Below are 15,365 nucleotides of genomic sequence, written 5' to 3'. Positions count from 1 at the left end.
AGATACAGAACTGGGTTCAAATTTTGATTCAGTACAGACACTGAGCACAGTGAGTATACAAGGTAAAGAAACCCCAAGAGGAAGAGTTGGTTTTTTTTGTCACCTGAACTTGACAGTAAAAAGACCATCAGACAGTCATTATTCACAGCAATGAAAACAATAATAAATGAGAATCAGTAAAACACAGGGCTAAAGAAGTCTTGATTACCTCTTGGATTGTTTCTAATTTTATAGGTTTTTTTTTTTAATTTTTTGTCTAGCTTAGCTGTTTTTAGCTCTGAAGCAAAGAAGAAGCCTCAGTATAAAAAGAACCATTTAAGAAATTTTACATCAGTCTCTGAAGTCCCAAAGTTTTGCCAACACGTACAAGAAACTTGAAAGCTTTTAAGGGATTTTGTTCCACTATATTATACTCTCTCAGTGATTCCTAACTGACTAAGCATGTTCCATAACAACACAATGTTAGATTCCGATATACCTACTATAACATCACTGCAGAGCAGAACAAATTAAAAAAGTCAGGGAAGAACATGTTCCACAAAGAGGAGAATAGATAAGCTAGGACCACTCTGCTTTCAATGCCATTACTCAGAGGTTTATCAAGGCAGCAAGTTTACCATGTATTTTGCCACAAACCAAATTCTATCATGAATTATCTGGGTTTGCTCCCAGTTCATCATTTGCAGCTTTCACACATATAATAACTCCCTCATGTAATGATGTTACTTACAAACTTCAGCAGGCAGATGTTTTCTCTCAGTGCTCCCACACAACCAGCAAATCCCAAAGTAAACATCACTATTCCCACCACTAAGACAAGCACCACTGGGTCCAGACCATGAAGACCAGTCACCTTTGTCAGATCAGACAATACACCCTGCAAGAAAAAGCCAGAACAAAATGTGACCACTGTAAGCATCTCATTCACTCAGCATTCCTTCTGGATGATTTCCACGATTTCCAATGAACTGGTTGCAAACCCTTGAACTTGCCAACAGTGACACCAACAAAAAGTCTTGTTGTCAAATGGTCATTGACAATGCCAGTTCTCTTCACCCCAGCAGAGGAAGTATTAAAGTTATAGCTAGCAACTCTTCTAGTAAGTCAGTTTCTCGGGCTACATCGTCCTATTTGCCAAACAGAATTCCACAAGATGGTGCCAAAAGCTCAATTCTACCACTGAATGTTCATTTAGTTTCAAGGTAAAAGAATTAATGTTTTATATCAACTTGAAATGCATCAATCACAAGGACACTCCAATATCACGGCCTCAAAAATATATTAAGAAAACTTTTCCAATTCTAATGTTTAAGTGGGACAAAGGGAAAGACATTCTAAGGACAAAGCACCTTATGGATGACGTTTGAAAGAGGGAAACCTTTTTTTTGTTTTCACGGGAAGCATATTTGTCCTCTCTTTTTGGTTACAATCCTTCTAGTGTCAGAGAGTCTTAGTAGTGCTACTCCAAACTCTAGCAGAAATATAACAGCATAGTCTAAACACTCCCCTTTCACCCCTGATATTCTTACACCAAAAACAGTTACCTATTCCCTATATTTGCAATTTGCCCAACATAGAAGCAATAGTTTCTTTTTTGTTAACTATCCAAAAACCATTTATCTTGACAATAATCTTTGCTATGAAGTCTGTGCGCTTAGATTGCTAAATCTATGTGAATGCAATGCTAACACAGTGAAAACCCTCCTTATACTTTCTAGATTAGGTTTTAAAAAGTTATTACACCAGCTACCATTAAAACTCCATCAAATAAATATAGCAGGATTCTCGGGGTATGTGCAAGAACAAGATGGAAGATGCAGAACGCAGAAGGGACGAACAACAAACTCTTCATGAGAATGATTTGCAGGGACACCCAGGCAGCCCTGAAGTAGTCTGAGTGTTCATCATACAACTATTAACAATACATAGAACATCTTAGTAAGGAAATATTTTCACTTTTGAAACAAAGAAATAACAAAAATCAACACATGTTCACTATTTTTCTTTATAGAGTATATTCTCAAGCTAACCATGTTTAGTGTAAGAGCAAAATATCAGAGACACTTGGAATAAGCTGCCCAATTCCTTCAATAAAATGCAAGTTACCATCTTTCTACCAGGTATACATTCTAGAATAAAGTGCAAAGGATATACATCCCAAGATAAGACCTTGGAAAAATCTCTATCACTTCTTATTCAATTGCTTACTTAACAAAATAAAATCTACAGCATTAGAAGAAAATGTGCCCTTGGAGGAACTCCATCAGCTAAGGACATTGATTAACAGCACTGCAGTGTTCCACAAGACTCCATCTTCTTTCATAGCATGTTCCATAGCAGATTCTGTCAGAGCTGTTAATTTGGCAACAGCAAAACAGAGTTGTTTATATCAAAACTGGCTGATGAGATGAAAAGGAAAAAAAATAATTAAACTGAAGGACTCAGAATTGCCTTGCAACAGCTGGTGACTAACAGTTCAAACAGCTATTACAAAATGGTCCTAGTTTGTAGATAATGTTTTGCCAGTCACACGCTTTCATTTTTAAAAACTGTTACACCTCACAGCTAAAAAACTTGGTCTCCCTGGTTAATTATGAGAGTCCCACCTAATCAAACCTTGGCTCAGACCCCACAGTCAAGAAACACCTGTCAGGATCAGATGGGCTAATGCAGCATCCGTGTAGAAGCAACATGCTGTGAAACCAAACCCTGTGTGCCCAGGATGCTGAAACATGCATAACCATTGCCAGCCATCTCCTTCCCACAACCAAACTCAAGCTTTTTGTTTTCACACAATCTCACTTGCTCAAGCAACATTTTTTGGAAGACAATTTAGTCTGATCAAAGCATGTTACAAGTAGAAGTAGGCAGGAACCAGCTTTATTATTCAGCCTCAGAGGTCCACAACACTTTCTTCACTTTCACACTTAATGTTTACAACATGCTCTTTTAAATAAGAGGGTTATGGGGATTTTGTTTAAGAAATGATGTTAAGTCAAAAATCTGAAGGAAGGAAACAATGGAATTAATTCAGAAAACTCTAATCCCACCACACCCATTTTGCTAAAGACACTCCTGCCTGTGCCATCTGCACTGGTACAAACAGGCTGCCCTTTACAACACAGACTTCCTCAGGTGCACAGGAGAGCAGCCTGATACCTGTACTCAGTGTCAGACATTCTGTAACAAAACTCACACTTCAAGTCTTCCTTTCAGTCACACAGAACAGTGACTTATTTGTCCATGCCCTTGAAGTCCCTCTAAGCAACAGTCTTGATTTGCAAACTGCCTGTACCCTCTCCATTTGTTATTAGCCACGAACTTGCTGGAATGAAGTGAGGCTGGCCAGCCTTTGGTTTCCCAGATCTTCCTTTGTGTCCTCCTTGAAACCATTCTAAGCAAAACTGTTTTGCTGATAAGAGGGCTCAATGTTATTCACCTTGTTTCTATCAACACTTGACAATAATTCACTCTTTGTGACTTTTGAAGTATCTGTTGTTGGACAGATATTGACTCTTAAAATTTTATGCAAGTTAACTTTTATGTGACTGTTCAGAATAATCAAAGTCAGTTACAAAATCATAAGGATAGGCCAATTAGATACACCAGTTAGAGAGATTGGATCTTAACCAAATAACAGAAGTCACAATGGCAACATTTTTCCATGTAGTATTTTCAACACTTCTCACAAACCAGCAGTCTCATTTCAATATATTACCAGCCAAAAGAGAAGCACAGGATTCAGAGCCAGAGAAAAAGACTGCTGAGCAATTAATCTGTACTCCTAATGCACAAAGAACCAAGACAAAATCATAGAAATGAAATGGACCTAATGTACTCCATGTTGTGGTAAGAGATAGGATGTTTAGAACTCTTCCACCACCTGTAGTTTATCTTTGGGTTTACCACTGCAGCTCAGTTTCTGCAAAGTTTTTCTCTTACTTGCCATCTATTGTTCACTGAGATGCTTATCTGTGAAATACAGGCACGATTGGCTGAAGAATGGCACTGCTCTGAAAGACTGAAAACAGCACAGAACAACTGACAAAAATAACTAACAGATTTCAGGAACCATTCAGAAGTTCAAAAGCACAGGAAAGGCTTTGAAGCAGCATTTATTTTTAAGATAGCACAGAGAACAGAAAGAACTCAGGAAAAGTTCAAAAAAGAAAGACAGAAAGAGTCTGCCTTTGCCTTTTAGTCACTTCAGTGTACCATAAAGCCAATTTGGCAAATGGAGATATTAGTCTCCAGCCACACAGATCATATGTGCTTGTATAAAAAAACCAGAAGAATGAACATTACAGAACAAACTCAAGGCAAGTTTGACATCCTCCTTTAAGGGTTGGAAACAAAATTCTTTTGTAACAACAAAATAGGAGGCAAATGCATTTGCGTGTCAAGATAGATTTTCATATAGCAATGACAGCACTAACCTAGTTATGAGAATGTGTGCAAGCACATGGGGAGCAGGGAGGCAGGAGAATAAATACCTCAGAATTAAAAGAACCATAAAACTCACTTCCAAAAAGCAGAGGACTCAGGAACCTCTCTGCATGTGGACAGCTGCTGTATGGAACCACTCCAATTAAGGAAAAGTGAACACATGATGGTAATTGAAGTCTTACCAGTTCGTGACACAACTGAACAGAGAGGGCACCTGCCCTCCACACCTGCCTGAGATGCAGATCAGTGAATCTAGTAATGGTCACTTTCTCCTAGTGCTTGACTTCATTAAACCCTTACTTTTACAGCCACTCAGTGGAGGAACCATTAATTTCCATACCTGTATCATTCTGTTCCCTTGTAACAGGAGAACTCAGCACATGTGCATGTAACTTCCTTCAGCTGAGGAAGTTTCTTAGTTACAAGAAACCTTCGCTAAAATAAGAGTTATTCAGCTACACCATGTTCCCCAGTGTTGTTCCTCTACACGGAAACAATCACTTAAGCACTCCTTAGGGAATAGAGTGGACAACAGATGGCCAACAGACTGGGAGCATCTTTTTGAAGTATTTAGAAGATGCACATTTAGATTTAGTGGTGCTTTTCAACATATAATGACAGCTCATACCCCTCCCAAATATTTGTTTGTAATAAAAGGAGGTGAGTAGAGAAATACAGATTTTAGAAAACATGCTTTTGAAAGAGAACCTATTCATAAAGGCTAAATTCTCCCCAGCATCCTGCTCTTACAAGTTCATAAAAAAGCTCTGAATATCAAGGGTCACAGCTTAACTCCTGATCAGGGACAAGAGGTAAATTCCAACTAAAATCAGTTTAGATTATTTGAACATGCTCCTGAGTACAGATGCTACATTTAACTTCCGCTGCTTCCTGAGGAAGTAGTTTTACTGGAGCAGGAGGAGGCAGCCACTGAAATAAGACCAGCCATCTCTTATCCTTACCTTTTCACTCCATGCCCACAGACCAGCTGCAAGGAAGGCCACTCCAGCTAGCTAAAATTAAAAAAAAATTAATTAGATGTAATAATCAACCACATTATCAAAAAACTTACCTAGTAGCACTATTGCTCAAATAAAACAAATACTGCCTGTCATTTGAGACAACAGTAATGGGACCTTATTCCCCATGAGTCCATCTCTTACAAAAATTATTTGAATGGCATTTATTCCACAACATTTATGCATTTTATAAATTACTTTTAAAAAATATTTTAATTTGATTCTTCATGATAACTCAAAAAGCACATTATTCAAGAAGAAGAGATACTTAACAGACAGCCCCACAGAGCACCATGTAAGTGGGAGTTATCCTTGTCCCAGTGATTTGCTAGAAAGTGTCTGCCTGCCCACTAATGAAGATGTCAGAATATTTAATGCATTTTGAGGTTATTCCCTATTTAGTTGCTTAATAGTACCAATATTATGGCTATGACAGTAGCCACGCTTGCTCCTTGTGACTTCTCAGTGCCAAGGCTCTCTGTATTAGCCTCTTCTCTGATTAGATACCATTTGTATTCTGAATCCTTATTTTGTTTAAGCCCATCTGAATCAAGCTGGATTAATGGTCCATTTGCTTACTTTCCATAAGTATAAAATCTAATTTATAACAAACAGTCCACTAATTCGTATGTTTGAATAATAAATACTCCTGAATTACAGTCACTCAAAAGAAGAAGTTCCTTGTTGTAATATTTTATTCTCTTTCTTCAATACTCAGGCAACTTGTTTTTAACATCCAATTTCAATAATCAAACTAAAATGACCTCTCAATCTTCCTGTCTATGCAGGAATTATTATATGCCATAATCTGGATTAAGCAACCAAAACCACCACTGACACATGGAGCTAGAACTGAACAAAGCAGTACTAAATAAATTGCCAGAAGCAATAGCACAATGAGTACTCACCTTGGACTCAGAATCAGCTAAGAGCATCTAAAGTGATCATTTGGATCAAAACATAACTTAAAAAATACTATTAAAAACCACATCAATGTAAACAGAATATTGACCCAAATTAACCCTAGATCTTAACCCAGTGATCTTCAGATCAAAAAAAAGCAGGGAAAATAGTCAGTAATCAAATGTGTATGTCATTAAGTTGCACAGTGCATATAATTGATGCATCCTTCATCCTTTTCACTCCAAATGCTCCAGGAATGCTGGGAGACAGATGAAGACAGCTGGTATAATTTGCAGTAATCAAGGTAAATTACACAGACAGCTGGATCTTTGGAAATTTTTTCTACAGAAAACAAGGTGGAAAAAAATAACTGGGAAGACATATTGCACTCTCTGTATACAAATTAAGGGTACTAGAATACTAATATTGTGCTATTGAATTTATAAATAGGGTGACCTCTTCAGACTGTCTGCCTTCCATTATAATTACCTTCTTAATTAAATTTTAACGAATTTTTGATTAAGTAGATTTTCCACTAGCATGTATTATTCTCACCTTTGAACATGAACTTTGCTCATTCAGTTTCAAGAAAATATACTACTTTTGAAAATTTATTCCCATAAGCATCTGTGCAAACTAGCTACAAGTAAAATAGAGTTTATCAGAAGAAAAATAAACTTAGTCTCATTAAAACAATGCAGATAAATCTAAAACTTAATTCAGCTAAGACAAGCAATTCAAAAATTTCACTAGAAGCAACCAAACCAGATACATTAAAAAATTCTTTTGCAAAAATCCAGTAAAGTATGGGGTACTTGCAGAAGAAACAAAGCCATCAGCCACTACATTGACAGGTGCAATAACCAAAACAACCAATCTGCAACAACATAAAATAGTAGTGAAATGAAATTAAATTATTTTGCTTCAAAGACTGTGTGCAAGGTACTTTAAAGTATCTCACTGAAAACCATTGTACAAACACACCATGCTGATCAAACTAGCTCAGAAGTTGGTGTGATTGAGCACGCCCAGAGTTCTACAGAGAATCAGCCCCAGGAAAATCCCCTCTCTAACACACCTGCACAGAGGCACCCAAAGGATGTCTGCAAGGCAGACCAGGGAACTGATCTGCCTAAACTAAAAGCCAAGTTTTAACCTCCTCCAGCTCACTGAGCTAAATGGCTGAGGAATGGGACAACGGGCAGCTGAGAAGAAGCAAGGACAACCAAAAGTGTTCCCAGGGTGAGAGCAGGCTAGTCAGCTATTTCAAAAAGCACAGCATTATGCAATTTGCCTTTCACCAGAATCTGAACAACATGTAAACAAGAAAAAACTGGATTTCCCAATTCACTGCTGCACTGCAGAGACCTTCAAACCATTTACTCCATGAAAAGTTAGATGGAAACACACACAAAGCAGCTCAATTGTGCCCAGAAACTGAAACACTATTTACCAGCATTTGCTTATTTCCTGCTTTAGAAATCCACTTTTTAAACATAGTGCATCAAACTGTAGGCACTGCTCTGATGTACAATACTGATGTCAACTCAGTGACACTGTGCCCAAATTACCACTTTTAAGCATCACCCATTTATCCATTCCCAATCACACTTTGAATTCCTATGATTCCTATGACTGCTGCCAGAATCACACTACCAACTGAGAAAGCAGGGCTAATCTGTTTCTCAGATGTAGGCAGCTCTTGGCAAGACAAAACTCTAGCAACACAAAGTGATTGTGGGTCAGTCTGTCCCTAGGTCAGATCAGCAGCAATAGGAATTGCACGCAGTTTTTGTGTATTCTCACATTTCCCACTCCCTGGATAATCCTGTTTTACACTGCAGCTCCACCCATGCTAGAGCAATCAGCAGCCTGCAGCCCCTTCCTTCCTATCCTTTACTCTTCAGAGACTCTTCCTCTCAGGGTCAGGAAACCACCTGGTGGTGCATTCTCTCCTCTTCCTGGCACAGCATTGCTGTTACAGAAGTTCCTGGAAAACAACATATGATGGAAAAGCCAAGCTAATCTTATGCTAACCTGGGTGTTCTCTTATTTTTCCAAGAGATAAACTCAGAATTCTTTTCCAGAACTGAAGAGAATTTTTGACTTTCATCACCATGTGCAGGGCCTCCATTCCCTTTCTTAAATCTCCTACAGGATGAGTGACAAGTTCTGGTTTTGCCTCCAAAAACACTTAAGAGTCACACACAACTACTGACCTATAGAAGACAAACCCAGGTGATTGTAGCTAAAAGCTATTTTACCCTCCCCTCTCAATTCATGTGAGAGACAGTGAGCCCACATGCAACATAAAAGGCTTTGGCAGAGCACACATGCAATCCTTCACTTCACTGAACCAGCCACGGCCCCACGAGGTGCAAATCTACCCCAAAAAACACCCTTTCCACTGGAGGCAAAGCAGCAAGCACCAGAGCTCTCACAGAAGAGCTCTCTCAATTGCAGAACGACTCAGAACAGAAAGGTGCCAAAACCAAGCTCTTCACTTGGCATTGCTGCAGTCTTTAAATTGCACCATGACAAATGAAGTGATTTGACCAAAAAAAAAAAAAAAGCTTTTAAACACAAAAAGGTCCAGCCTTCTTATCTTGCTCTCTGCAGGGCTATCTTAATGGCTGCAGCACTGCCTTATCACCACTCATTAACAAGAGTGTACTTGGACAAGCCAAGTCTTGTGAGCATGCCTAAAAAGCAAGATGGAAACAAAGTAATCACACATGAAAATCAGGCTTAGGCAGAGCCTTCCTATGGCCTCCATTCTCTTTCTTAAAAGAATAGAGAAGTGGTATTACAAGCCAGCAGCGCACAACTAAAAGCCAGAACTTTCTTTTTCCAAATCACTCCCCTGAAAAAAAAAAGAGACTTCCAAAGAATGAAGATTTCTAAAGGGTGATTACATTGAGCTTGCCATTAGTCATATTTGCCCTCTTTGAGTTCAATATTTTGTTTAATCCCAATCTATGTGAACTGCATTTGAAGCATGACACAAATTGCAGTAACCACCCAGTGAAAAGTCTAAAACTTCTGGGAATTACTACACCAGCACATGGTTTAAAGTTTATACAGTCAATGATATCTTCAGAGCTACAATGGGAAAGTCAACATTTACCTTTAAGGATGACAGAAGAACAAATGCAAATATCTTCCTGCAACTATTTACTATTACCTGGTTTGTGCATCAACACAGGAGAGCTCTAACAGCTTATATGGGCAAAAGGCTCTCTGACATCCAGCTAAATCCATCCCTCATCCACCTCTAGAGTAGCCAGGCTCACTAACAAACGCTCACAAACAAGTTTCCAGAAGCACCTGTCCTGCAACCCAAAGAAAGTGAATCAAAACAAACATTCCCTCTTTAAATGCTACTTGTGGATTATGGTTACATTTCCCTTTCTGGTTTTGTAGTTCTTCAGTTTTTCTAAGGCACACAGAAAATTCACTCTGTTTCACAAATGGTGAATTTGTAGTCATTCCAGCCAGCAGGATTTCACAGGCTCCTGAATCTTTGTGTCAGCTAAATGATTCATGGATTGCCTATAGGGGTGTCTACCTTCAACATTTACATAGCTTGTTCTACAACTAAAGGTGCCAAAAATCTTATCCACAGAGCTGTAGCTGCACATCATTTACTAGGTCAGCCTGATAACGTCAACAGAAGCATCAGACCCTTTTGTTGAGGAAGCTACCAGGACTACAAGTACCTGTTCAGAAAGCTAATTCCTCCAGCCAACAGACCAGCTGAAACACACAGGTTGTGTTATCAATTCTCCTCCATGTTTTGGCATCTCTTTAAAAGTTGTTCTTTAAAGAACAGAAAAATTTTTAGATCTTCATCATTCATCTCAAGAGAATGCAGTTTTTAAAAAGTGAAAAAAAATGTAGTGACTGCAGAGAAGAAAAAAAGATATAAAATTTATTCCTGTGAAAAAACAGAGGCAAATTCTTGACAGTCTTCCTCCCTTTACAGCAAAGACAAAAAATTTCAGTTTAAAAGATTGTCAGAAACAGTCACTCAAGCTCCACTTCATGAGACACTCACGAGTAACGTAGAGGTCTAGAAGAAATCTAATATGTTCATGAACAAGAGTGTTGATTTCTCACATACCCCGCCATGAACTTCTGAAGAGCATCCACATAGTTATCAAGTGATTTCTCTGAAAACCAGAACAGTTTGATAACCATGACTTCTCACTGTGCCACACTCCACCACGGGTACATGGGAAGAAGAGGAATGGCAGAGCTGGTGGCTTATAAGCACAATTTCTGACCTGTTGAAAGCATCCTCAATTGTGACACAGAAAGTATCATGCCTAGTGATCACTTGCACGATGCAATATTGTAGCAAATCAACCTTTAAAGGGAGAGAAGTTTCTGCAAATCTTTTCTGCCCAGGTATCCACAGGAGGATAACTCCCCTGTGGTTTAGTGCTACAGTATCATGCTAGAGCACTGCACTATAAATAAAAGGTGGTGACAGTAGCAAGGAGGTCTGTGGTTATCAGCAACTTTACTGCTAGCACTGGACAAGTTACTCTATCTGCACTCCTTCCAGGACTACTCATGCCTTTCCATGACTGCAGCTCTAGGACTTCAGGTGCAAACTTGTTAACATTTGACCTGAAAGTTCCAAAAGGAACTACTGAGTTTGTCTGAATTGCTTCCAGACCTTCCCCTCACAGACATCTTAACACTTTCTGGTGCAACACTATGCTCTAACCTTTACAGGGCCTTCTTTTCCAAGGCAGGTGCTTCATTACCATCTAAATCCACTCGTGTATTGTTGCATCTTTTCACACTCACGATTCTAAACGTTACAGGCAGGTTAGTCCATAGCTAAGTATTTCAAGACTGTATCAGACAATTCAGCTGCCCACAGAGCATGACATGTGCTGCCAGCTGTTGACACATGCCTGAGGAAGCTCCTTTCTTCTCTTCTGCATAGTGTATTGACAGCTACACCACCCAACAATGATCAAAGATGGTCTGAAAGGAAACATTTTAAGAGGATTCTTTTAACAGAGAAGCAATTTAACATGGATAATATGGACACTGAGTCCTCACACTTTCAATAATAATTTCTCATAAGGGATAAGATTCTTCAATTACAGAACACCTGGGGCATACTATACATCAGTTTCCTGCTTTCACACAAATATTTCAGCTGGTTCTCTTGACCAGAATAATGAAGTTAATAAAACTTAGCTATGCCTAAGCTATTTCAGCCTCTACATTTTGTACTCACCCAAAAGACAATGTTGTAGCTGAAGAGCAAGTATTTGTACCAACAGCTGACTTCTGCATTAGAATATCGGTAATAGTGCATCTTCTATGGCACAGCCTCTAGACAAAAGAGAAAGAATGACAGCATTAGGTAAAGATTTCATGAATAAATGTTTCTTCCCAGGTCTCTCTTGCTCTGTTGAGAAAGAGTGTACAGTAATCTTTACCATATGCCATCAAAAGGCATTTTCAAAGTCAGCTCACACTTCCACTGACCCAACACTACCTTTCAGTATCTGTTGCTTAATAATCTTATCTTTAAGCACCCTAATGTTATAACAGGGCAGGTACACCCACAAAGGAAAGTCACTATACAGTTAGCCTAGGAAGATCAACATAAGCAAGGTAACACTCATCTGCCTTCTCACTCCTTCAAAACCATTTTACTACTGCAAATGGCTACTTGGACTTATCCACAAACCCTGAGCACTGTACATCCAGCAATCCAGCTAGCAGGATATCCAAAGTGTTTACCTGGAATCTCTCAGTCTCTCTGGATTGCTAAATACAAAAGGTAATTGTACCCAGCTCTTCCATATTTGTGTGTTCCTTTACCAGATCATCTCCTGTAAGAGGTTTTATTCTCAAGAACCAAAGTCCCACCATTTTAAACCCTCAGCTCTGTGGAGTTTGGTTTGCTTCCTTACACACACTAGAGAGATGAAGTTCAACCACAACTCATGCTCAAGTATTTCAGACAACTACAGCTGTTCAGAGAATCATAACTAAACCACCTCTGCAGAAATGCCATGCATAAGAAAAACTGAGAACAAGCTGTGAATTCAGAGCAGGAATAAGCACTTGCACAGCCCTCACATTCTGGACAGCTGAGTGCTGCCTAAGACAGATGAGCAGCATTTCAATCCTCCACTTCCTTGAGGTAAATGTTAGTGGAAGGTTTGCAAATCAAGGAAACAAGAATGCAGAATTTCCAAACACCTCCTAACTAAAAAAACATTTTGTGCCACTGGTCATTCACAGACAGAGTGCAAAAACCAAGCCTACCCTGTAAAGTCTGAAACCTAGACCATGGAATGGACAAGTGAACTGCACCACATCTGCAGCTATCAGAAGGTAAACTAGGTTTTTTGGGGTTGTTTGGTTTTGTAGTTTCTTTTCCTAGAAAGGAATCTGCACCTCAGTATAAAAACACTCCCACTTACAGAAGAAACAGAAGTTGGCTTTGAGAATCCCATCCAGTACAGACCAGAATGTGAATTAATACTTCAGCTTGCTATTTCTAGAGTTCAGATGTTGATTTCCATATAACTTTAACCAAACACTGAAAACAGGTTTTCTTCCTTCACCTTACAATTTCTAATGTGCACGGTCCATTTATAGCAAAAAACATTTAACTTTCATTAAAGCAAAGGAAATTGTCCTTTATGGCATTATAGGCAGTGACTGGAAAGGACCTTCCTCCATTTGGTCAGCTGTACCACATGAAATGAGTTTTCTAATTTAGTTACTGACCTTTGCAACCCATCCAATGTTACAGACAAAATTTAGGAACCTTTACAACTGTTATGAATCATAGCAAAGAACTCTTGCTTAAGCACCATCGCCTTGCTTATCTAAGTCCACAACTGAGTGAAGATAGGAAAAGGAACAAAGACTGGTTTTCCCCACTTAATTTCAGTTTCTAGCTCCAAATGGCAATTTATATGTCAACAATCAATATGCACACACTTGGCCGAGTCAGTCAGTCTGATGTGCCTGGACAAGAGAGGAAAGAGAGGGTACAAGAACAGAATAGCACTAATCTGAGCAGGGTGCAATCCCATTTTACAGCAATACACTGGCTGCCAGTGCAAATACATTCTCCAGATGCAGACACACCGAGGCCTCCATCACTGTTGTGCCCCCTCCCTCTGAAAATCAGGAACCTGATAAGAGACAGGAGCAGCAACTACAAAATGCACATAAGGAGCATTGCTTTTGGTGCTGCTACATCTACAAGAGAAGGCAGCAGGTTGTATTTAGCTAGCACATCATTAAATTTCACAAAAATGAGGTTCTGCTAGACAAAGAGGCTTAAAATATAACCTGAGGCAAAAAGGCAAGCACATCACTTCCCAACCTAAAGTACAAACATCTGAAGACTTACTTTTTGTTAGGTTACCCTCCCTAGCACTGGACTTATTTGTAGCTGTTCAGCTCCAGCTTCACTGAAACTATTCACAGGAATAAGAGGATTAAAAGTATCCTTATTGACAAGCACTACTCCCCACCCACCTCACTGTTTCGACCACCAGCTTGCAAGACATTTCTCCATGCTTCAAACAACTGCTAAAATGCCCCAGTCAATACCAATCACAGTATTTTAGCAGAATGAAAAAGAAAAATGCTTTTTCAACATACATATTTCCAAATGCTCAGAAATGATGGGGGGTGTACTACCAGTACCAGCAAGAAGCTGTCCTATAACAGCACACAGCTCTTCAGACAGATATTAGCTTCCATACCACATGCATATCTTAAGAGCTGATTTGGCTTGCTCTGTGCTTACCCTCATCAGAATTCTTTTGGTGGTTGTTGACAGACCACTGAACACAGTATAGCTGGTATGGGAGTAGCATAATGAATCTAAAGTGCAGGTATGTGATTTCTTTCCACTAACACTACAAACAAATGAAGCAGTCCACTCAAGACTATACAGCTACCCTCCCTGTGTTTATACTAAAAGCAATCATGTTTCCTAACACAGAAGGCATCTGTAACCAGTCCAGAAATCTGCTTGTCAGTAATTCACTTTGTGCACAGCACAGGCTGCATAGCTATGGTTAGGCAATACTAAAAACACTTGGAAGATTAAAGCAGTATGTGGGCAGCGCAGACTAATAACGTTCTCTACTGTGTTTCAGACAAAGCAAGTCACAATGTGTCAGCTGACAGTTATCACCCACTCACAGCAACAGGAATTTCTAAAAATCAAATACAGAGCCTTGCTGCTTTGGTAGAATATAATTTTGTCCTGGTGTTTACAGCTTTAGTGAGAGGCGGGAAAATGTAGTCATTCATCAAGAGGACACTGCCATTCCCAAAGCTTTTCGACACCCACAATTCCACTCTTACCTTCGAAATGCTACAGCAGTGATACTCCTAATCTATGTTCCTAATTCTCATAAAACACAATGTGATCTGTTAACTAATCTAGTGTAGACATGCAGAGAAATCCTCATGGATAAGATGTTAAGTCAAGAACAACTGCAACAAAGTAATTTTCTAGATTTAGGTCCAAAATTATTTTAATCCTCCAGAGACATTTACTTTACAAGGCAAACCTAAGTCACACTAAACTTCCAAATTCAGCCAATACTGCCACCATATTGAGTCCTGATCCCCTTCCCTGCCCCGCCTAAAACCCACAACCATTAATCAACCTAATTCAGTGGAGCAAGCAGCCACACAGCAAACCACTAGCAAATCTTCAGCTCAATCCTGTAATCTTGTACCACACACCAAGAAGTAAACAGGTTTAAGCCTTCAATCCACCTTGCCAGAGCATGTGCAAATGCCAGCGTGGGGGCAGGCAGGAGGTGGCAGGAGTACAAGGATAGGAAAGGAAAAGCTTTCCCATGAGTGTGCCCATGGAAACACAGCACCCCTCCAGCGCCAGCCTATACCAGCAGCACACCTGAATCCAGCACACTGAAAGATGAGGGGAACAGGGGCACAACTGAGGCAAGAGGAAAAAAA

The 15,365-nt window shown here is 39.4% G+C and overlaps 1 protein-coding gene across 1 annotated transcript in view; it reads right to left on the bottom strand.

Moving 5' to 3' along the window:
• The window catches only part of TSPAN14 (tetraspanin 14), a 33,488-nt gene that overhangs the window by 8,080 nt on the left and 10,043 nt on the right, over nt 1-15,365 (bottom strand). Inside the window, exons 2-4 of the mRNA XM_036385367.2 lie at nt 11,629-11,726; nt 5,409-5,459; nt 731-877 (exon numbers count right to left, since the gene is read on the bottom strand). Of these exons, the coding sequence (XP_036241260.1) occupies nt 731-877; nt 5,409-5,459; nt 11,629-11,709 (279 nt within the window). The 5' untranslated portion in view covers nt 11,710-11,726. The remainder of the gene's footprint in view (nt 1-730; nt 878-5,408; nt 5,460-11,628; nt 11,727-15,365) is intronic.

The sequence above is a fragment of the Molothrus ater genome, chromosome 8 (genome assembly GCF_012460135.2).
Source record: "Molothrus ater isolate BHLD 08-10-18 breed brown headed cowbird chromosome 8, BPBGC_Mater_1.1, whole genome shotgun sequence".
In the NCBI taxonomy this organism is placed as follows: domain Eukaryota; kingdom Metazoa; phylum Chordata; class Aves; order Passeriformes; family Icteridae; genus Molothrus; species Molothrus ater.
Note: the sequence above shows the minus strand (reverse complement) of the source record. Positions and strands in the feature narration are given on the sequence as shown.